The sequence below is a fragment of the Nanorana parkeri genome, unplaced genomic scaffold, assembly GCF_000935625.1.
Source record: "Nanorana parkeri isolate BGI_ZX_2015 unplaced genomic scaffold, ASM93562v1 scaffold2092, whole genome shotgun sequence".
Taxonomy (NCBI): Eukaryota; Metazoa; Chordata; class Amphibia; order Anura; family Dicroglossidae; genus Nanorana; species Nanorana parkeri.
The window spans coordinates 16,680-24,889 of NW_017308360.1; the positions used below are offsets into that span (position 1 = coordinate 16,680).

Genomic DNA, 8,210 nt, shown 5'->3' on the forward strand with positions numbered 1-8,210 from the left:
CCACCACCGCCAACACTGCTATCACAACCACTGCCACCACCAACACCGCTGAGGCCAACACTGCCACCACCACCGCCAACACTGCCGCCACCACCGCCAACACTGCTATCACAACCACTGCCACCACCAACACCGCTGAGGCCAACACTGCCACCACCACCGCCAACACTGCCGCCACCACCGCCAACGCAGTCTTCCCTTCTAGAGCCACCACCAACACCGCTGAGGCCAACACTGCCACCACCACCGCCAACACTGCCGCCCCCACCGCCAACACCGCTATCACAACCACTGCCACCATCACCACCGCTGCAGCCAACACTGCCGCCACCACCGCCAACACTGCCACCAACACTGCTATCACAACCACTGCCACCGCCAACACTGCTGCCACCACCAACGCCACTGCCACCACAACAACCACCAACTCTGTTGCCGCCACCACAACCACCAACACTGCTGCCACGACCACCAACAGAACAACCACCAACACTGCTGCCACCACCACAAGCGCCAACACTGCCGCCACCACCACAAGCGCCAACACTGCCGCCACAACAACCACCACCAACACAACAACCACCCCCAAAACTGCCACAACAACCACCAACACTGCTGCCACCACAACAAGCGCCAACACTGCCCCCACCACCACCACCAACACTGCTGCCACCACCACCACCAACACAACAACCACCCCCAACACTGCTGCCACCACCACCACAACCACTGCAGGCACCACCACAACCACTGCCGGCACAACCAACACTGCCACCACCGCCAACACTGCCACCAACATTGTCGTCACCACCACAACCAACACTGCCACCACCGCCACCGAAAACACTGTCTGGCCTTGGCATTCAGTCTCTGTAAACTTTTACCTAGATGAGCGTCATGTGACGGGAGCCGCCATGTGGTCGCGCTCTGTAACTCCGGATATCAGCCGGGAGGAGCCGCGTTTACATGGCGTGCGTCCTGCGCCGCCCCGGCTCCGGTATTTAGTTTTTGTTTCTTTTTCGGCTTTTCTTTGTTTTTTGGAGTTTTGAATCCTCATCCGTGAGCCGAATACATTGTATACACAAAAAGCGATGGCGACGTGGAGGTTTTCTGGCACCAGACGAGGTCCGGGAGCAGTGAAAGGAACTTCTGCACCCCCTCCCCCCCCCGGCGCACACCGAGGAGATTCACCTCCTGAGCGGTTATCACGCGGTTTTTGTTTTGCGCGGTTTAGCTGTGTGCGGCTCTCAGTGCGCAGAAATGTCTACGAGATCAAAACCGCAACGCACAACGTGCGAGCGGCCTCCATGGACTTCAATGCAGATCTGTGTTTTGCGATGCAGCAGACTGATCACCGGGGGGAGGGGAGACTAAGGAAATGCTTCGTCCTGCCTGCAGCAGACTGATCACCGGGGGGAAGGGAGACTGAGGAAATGCTTCCTCCTGCCTGCAGCAGTCTGATGACATAGTTCTTCCAGATTGGAGCTCTTGGCCCAGGCACAGTCATTTAAATTAGTGCTGCCCCCAGACATGACATCATCGCCCCATGTGACTGGATGCCTCCTGGCACCTCTGGGCTGACCGATCTTATCTCGGCAGTCGTTAAGCAGGGATGCTGATTGTGTTATCTGATGCTCGGACCGGTCTATGAAATCACAGAGTCACATCATCGGCTACTTCCAGTCGAACGGTACAGATGTTCCTCGGCCCCTCCCCCGTGCAGCGTTACCATTGGACGGGTCGTTGGCTCGGTCCGGTTTGGCAGAGTCAGCCGAGCGTGAGTTTCGGACAGATGGTCGTTTCCCCCCGGCGATGAACGCTGAGCGCACAATGACGCCGCGGCTCCCCCATCCGCTAATAAGAAACCGGAAGTCAGGCAGTTGGAGAACTCGATAGGTTGGAGCTTTCGATAGAACACCCGGCTCTTCTCACGGCCAATGTTCAGCGATCGGATTGGGGGAGATCTGACTTCTGGGCCAATGTTCACAGCCCCTCCCACCTGCATTCCTGACTCCTCCCCCCTCCTCGCAGCCATTACTAGGGCTCTGGCTCAGCTTAACAAACAGGTTGGAATACATTCCCTGCTTGCTGAGGATGCTGTGTGCTGCGCTGTGCACGGCTGCCATGGTACAGCCAATACACGGGCGCTCCACGTGTGTGTGTGCAGATCACGTGTAATGACTGCCGCAAAAAGTGGGCGGGGACTCAGGAAAGTCATGACAACGGGAGAGAGGACCAACGTTGGGAAGACAGAGTCTGGGGGAGGAAGGGATTAGGCTGAATTTGTGTTCTGTGCTCCGCCTCCTACAATTAGCTCCGCCTCCTACAATTTGCTCCGCCCTCCTCTCACCCGTCTGCTTCTCTCTCTCACAGGTTCTCACCCTTCCCGCCACCGAGAGCCGAAAGTTTGTCACCAAACACAGCAAGAAGGCCCTGAAAGCCAGCCTGACCCTGGGCATCCTGCTGGGCATGTTCTTCGTGGCGTGGCTGCCCTTCTTCGTGGCCAACGTTGTCCAGGTGAGCGAACCCGGAGCCATGCTTTTAATGTGGGTGGAGCCTATTGGTCTGAGTTCCGTGTGGGGCCTCCCCGTGGTGTCTGTGGCTCGGCTGCCTCTCCACAGCTGTATGAAGTTTTAATCTGAGAGAGAGAGTCTGAAAGCAAACAGCTTCTGCTGTGTCCATAGTGCTCTACAAGTCAGAGCAGTGTCTCCTCCCCCTTTGCAGAGCAGTGTCTCCTCCCCCTTTGCAGAGCAGTGTCTCCTCCCCCTCCAGAGCAGTGACACCACCCCCTCCCTGCCTGGTCAGCTATAGCCATATAAGGTTTCAATCTGACAGAGACAGTCGGAAAGCAAACAGCTTCTGTTCAGTCTATAGTTCTCCTCCCCCTTCCAGAGCAGTGACCCCTTCCCTTCTAGAACAGTGTCTCCTCCCCCTTGCAGAGCAGTGACCCCTCTCTTTCCAGAGCAGTGTCTCCTCCCCCTTTCCAGAGCAGTGACCCCTTCCCTTCTAGAGCAGTGTCTCCTCCCCCTTCTAGAGCAGTGACCCCTCCCATTCCAGAGCATTCTCCTCCCCCTCGCAGAGCAGTGGCCCCTTCCCTTCTAGAATTGTGTCTCCTCCCCCTCGCAGAGCAGTGACCCCTTCCCTTCTAGAGCAGTGTCTCCTCCCCCTTCTAGAGCAGTGACCCCTCCCATTCCAGAGCATTCTCCTCCCCCTTGCAGAGCAGTGGCCCCTTCCCTTCTAGAATTGTGTCTCCTCCCCCTGCAGAGCAGTGACCCCTCTCTTTCCAGAGCAGTGACCCCTTCCCTTCTAGAACAGTGTCTCCTCCCCCTGCAGAGCATTGACCCCTCCCATTCCAGAGCATTCTCCTCCCCCTTGCAGAGCAGTGGCCCCTTCCCTTCTAGAATTGTGTCTCCTCCCCCTGCAGAGCAGTGACCCCTCTCTTTCCAGAGCAGTGTCTCCTCCCCCTTTCCAGAGCAGTGTCTCCTCCCCCTTTTTTATCAATATCTCCTCCTTTTGATGAGCATTGTCTCCCCCCCTTCATAGCAGTGACTCCTCCCCCTTTCCTGCCATGTAAGGTTTTAATCTGAGAGAGAGAGCCTGAAAGCAAACAGTTTCTGTGTCCATGGTGCTCTGGGAATCCTTTGTCCTTGGGGGGCGGGGCCCCGGGTAGGAGCCGTGAATGTGGATCAGGGTCGGCCTGGCTCTGTAGGTCTCGGTTTTGATTTCCCGCCATTTTTCCCTGCGCTGCTCCTGTTCCGCCGCGCTGACGCTCCTTTCCTCTCTTGTGCCCCCGCAGGCGGTCTGCGACTGCGTCCCCCCCGGGCTCTTCGACGTGCTGACCTGGCTGGGCTACTGCAACAGCACCATGAACCCCATCATCTACCCGCTCTTCATGAGGGACTTCAAGCGGGCCATGGGGAAGTACCTGCCGTGCTGCCGGCGCTCCCGGGTCATCTCCCTGTCGGTGCGCAACTCCAACAGCGCCCCCCGCCTGGGCCTGTAAGCCACTTTATTTACTATTTATTATTACTTTTTGCTGGGGGGAGGACAGCAAAAACAGGACAGGTCCCCTTTAATGGCTGCTTTGCCCCACACCAGCCCATAGACAGGTCACATGACCGCCATCTCGGTCCTGAGCCGGGTCCCTGCTCCATGCTGGCAGGTGTCTGGATACAGAGCTGGTCATGATTTGGCAGGAAGGAGTTATTTGCATAGCCCCTCCCACCACCTTTAAAGGACACGCCTCTTATTATTTTTGGACGCTATGTGAATATCTGATGTGACGCCTTTATAATTTATTAATAAAGTGTATAAAGAACCAGAACCCGGATCTGACGTGATTGGGTCGCATCAGAATCAACGTTTCATTGCAGCCGAACCCCCGAAAAGTGACAGGAAGTTCTGATTCCGGTGGGGTAATTGTTGCTTGTTCACACACAAATGTCTGACACAGATCAGCCCCCTGCTGCAGCCTCTCACCTTGTGACTGGATACAATGTTACAGACTGATCACTGGGGGAGAGGAGACTTAGGAAATGCTTCCTCCTGACTGCAGCAGACTGATCACTGGGGGGAGGGGAGACTGAGGACATGCTTCCTCCTGCCTGCAGCAGACTGATCACTGGGGGAGGGGAGACTGATCACTGGGGGAGGGGAGACTGAGGGAATGCTTATGATGGCTTTTTAAAAAGGGGCGGAGCTTGTGTGTACATTGTGAGGTGCCCCCAGATGTGCAGCGGGTCACATCAGAGGAGGAGTCTTGTGATTGGCTGGGCAGTGTGCGTCCCCCGTGGCTGTCCCTGTGTAGCGCACACTTTCCGGCGGGAGGCGAGTGCTGTGTGGAAGGTATAAGAAGATACATAATATCGGGGTGGGAAGCGTTGGGGGGAGACGCGGAGCCCGGTGACAACGTCAGCTCGGCGGAAAACGACAGGTAATCAATACGTATGATCTGATCAGCTGCTTCCCTGATTTGGGTGAAGTTCAGGCCTAATGTGAACTCCATCCCGAGTGCAATGATGTGATTGGCCCCCCGGTCTCTCCGAGCCAGTGGCGGCGAGGGGCCCGGCTCACACCGCGTGGTGATCGGCACCTTCCGGGGATCACCGAGAATTCGTATCGCGGAAGCTGAAGATTGAAAATACGGAAAACTACGTCTGAAAAGATAATTAAGCCGAACTCCTCCCACTGCTCTCCATGTGACCGGTCGTGTCTCCGCCCCCCGGCAGCACAGTGATGATGTCACTGCTACTACTACAAGGTAATATCTGGGTTTGGTGCACCCGGAGCGGATTTGTGGTTATTGAGGAACAAACCATTTCCCGCAGAGCAGAGGGAGCGACCGAGAGACGCCCATTGTGAGGGTTCAGATACATTGTATTCATTCAATCATGTGACTATGTGTATAGGTTTATAAAGCATTCCACACTTTTCATTGCCCCACCCCCACCAATGCCTACCCCCTTTCCCCCACCATGCCCCACCCACTCCAATCCCTACCCCCTTTCCCCCAACCACTCTCCCTCCCACCATTCCCTACCCCCTCCAATCCCTACCCACTTTCCCTCCCACCATTCCCCATCCTCTCCAATCCCTACCCCCTTTCCCCCAACCACTCTCCCTCCCACCATTCCCTACCCCCTCCAATCCCTACCCACTTTCCCTCCCACCATTCCCCATCCTCTCCAATCCCTACCCCCTTTCCCCCAACCACTCTCCCTCCCACCATTCCCTACCCCCTCCAATCCCTACCCACTTTCCCTCCCACCATTCCCCATCCTCTCCAATCCCTACCCCCTTTCCCCCAACCACTCTCCCTCCCACCATTCCCTACCCCCTCCAATCCCTACCCACTTTCCCTCCCACCATTCCCCATCCTCTCCAATCCCTACCCCCTTTCCCCCAACCACTCTCCCTCCCACCATTCCCTACCCCCTCCAATCCCTACCCACTTTCCCTCCCACCATTCCCCATCCTCTCCAATCCCTACCCCCTTTCCCCCAACCACTCTCCCTCCCACCATTCCCTACCCCCTCCAATCCCTACCCACTTTCCCTCCCACCATTCCCCATCCTCTCCAATCCCTACCCCCTTTCCCCCAACCACTCTCCCTCCCACCATTCCCTACCCCCTCCAATCCCTACCCACTTTCCCTCCCACCATTCCCCATCCTCTCCAATCCCTACCCCCTTTCCCCCAACCACTCTCCCTCCCACCATTCCCTACCCCCTCCAATCCCTACCCACTTTCCCTCCCACCATTCCCCATCCTCTCCAATCCCTACCCCCTTTCCCCCAACCACTCTCCCTCCCACCATTCCCTACCCCCTCCAATCCCTACCCACTTTCCCTCCCACCATTCCCCATCCTCTCCAATCCCTACCCCCTTTCCCCCAACCACTCTCCCTCCCACCATTCCCTACCCCCTCCAATCCCTACCCACTTTCCCTCCCACCATTCCCCATCCTCTCCAATCCCTACCCCCTTTCCCCCAACCACTCTCCCTCCCACCATTCCCTACCCCCTCCAATCCCTACCCACTTTCCCTCCCACCATTCCCCATCCTCTCCAATCCCTACCCCCTTTCCCCCAACCACTCTCCCTCCCACCATTCCCTACCCCCTCCAATCCCTACCCACTTTCCCTCCCACCATTCCCCATCCTCTCCAATCCCTACCCCCTTTCCCCCAACCACTCTCCCTCCCACCATTCCCTACCCCCTCCAATCCCTACCCACTTTCCCTCCCACCATTCCCCATCCTCTCCAATCCCTACCCCCCTTCCCCCACCATGCCCCACCCTCTCTCCCACCATTTCCCTGCCCTCCCATGTGCAGCAACAATAAAACACGCTCCAGGTTTTCTGCACACGGGTGACACGGGGGGCTCTGTGCCCGGCGCTCGGCTTTGTATCTGATCTGAGATTTGATTGGCTGGTTTTCCCTTTAATGATATTTGTTACATTTCATTGCAGAAGAGGAAGGAGCGCCGGCGCCATCTTTTCTCCGATAGACGGGGAGCGGGATCATCGGACATGTGACAGGTACTCCTCGTAGTCTACTGATAGAGAGGGGGCAACAATGGCCGCACATGGGGGAGGGGCTATACCCAGGAACTCTAGAATTGTATATTGTTACGTGTTTATAGGAACGCCGTCGCCTCAATGTACATTGTATGATCAATGTGCATACGTGTTACAGCTGAACTCCGGGATCAGCCGACATTGTCCTCATACAAGAGTCATACGTGTTCTTCCAGATCTGTGCAAAACTTGGAGCTTCCTGTAATAAAGACCGCTCACTGCTAATCTCTCCTTGTGCAGGGTGACTGGTCTTGTCTCCGCCCCCTCCTGTAATAAAGACCGCTCACTGCTGCTCTCTCTCCTTGTGCAGGGTGACTGGTCTTGTCTCCGCCCCCTCCTGTAATAAAGACCGGCCACTGCTGCTCTCTCTTCTTGTGCAGGGTGACTGGTCTTGTCTCCGCCCCCTCCTGCAATAAAGACCGCTCACTGCTGCTCTCTCTCTCTCCTTGTGCAGGGTGACTGGTCTTGTCTCCGCCCCCTCCTGTAATAAAGACCGGCCACTGCTGCTCTCTCTTCTTGTGCAGGGTGACTGGTCTTGTCTCCGCCCCCTCCTGTAATAAAGACCGGCCACTGCTGCTCTCTCTTCTTGTGCAGGGTGACTGGTCTTGTCTCCGCCCCCTCCTGTAGTGGGTGGGGTCTTCCGGGCCCCGATGTGAATTGTTATGATAGTTTCCTGTGCAGAGTCTGTCGGGATGGAAGTGGAAGCCGGATTTCATTATGGCACAGCCGGGCTCCGCCTCCTGTTTTGGCTGCATAGTGACTGCGTTTTCCCGTTCCTCTCTCTCAGCCGTCTATGGGCTCAGGTCTGAGTTGGCTGAAACTTTCTATCAGGCTGCCGATCACATCCACTAGAGGGAGCCGTCATTAAATCTGTACACGAGTAATAATCCCAGTATGGGTCAGCAAGATTGTAACAACAATTACAAGTATGTGATAGGTCTGGCTCCTCCCACTCTCTCAGATAATGCGTTGTGCGTGTTCGGTGTCAGGAACTGAATGACATTCGTCGGTTTACTTTGTTTTTATTGGTCGGCACATAAATAGACATAATACAATCCGAGAAACAGGAAGCGCTGAACAGGAAACGTTCCTGGTAACAATGTATATAAAGAGGAACAGGATGGAGATGAC

The 8,210-nt window shown here is 56.2% G+C and overlaps 2 protein-coding genes across 2 annotated transcripts in view; one reads left to right on the top strand and one right to left on the bottom strand.

Annotated features, from left to right (window-relative positions):
- HTR6 (5-hydroxytryptamine receptor 6) overlaps positions 1-4,003 on the top strand; it is a 7,329-nt gene extending 3,326 nt beyond the window's left edge. The window contains exons 2-6 of the mRNA XM_018572643.1: positions 54-630; positions 736-997; positions 1,235-1,292; positions 2,374-2,517; positions 3,797-4,003. Of these exons, the coding sequence (XP_018428145.1) occupies positions 54-630; positions 736-997; positions 1,235-1,292; positions 2,374-2,517; positions 3,797-4,003 (1,248 nt within the window). The remainder of the gene's footprint in view (positions 1-53; positions 631-735; positions 998-1,234; positions 1,293-2,373; positions 2,518-3,796) is intronic.
- A 107-nt stretch (positions 4,004-4,110) lies between these two features.
- TMCO4 (transmembrane and coiled-coil domains 4) overlaps positions 4,111-8,210 on the bottom strand; it is a 36,323-nt gene continuing 32,223 nt past the window's right edge. The window contains exons 14-15 of the mRNA XM_018572644.1: positions 4,711-5,127; positions 4,111-4,178 (exon numbers count right to left, since the gene is read on the bottom strand). Of these exons, the coding sequence (XP_018428146.1) occupies positions 4,111-4,178; positions 4,711-5,127 (485 nt within the window). The remainder of the gene's footprint in view (positions 4,179-4,710; positions 5,128-8,210) is intronic.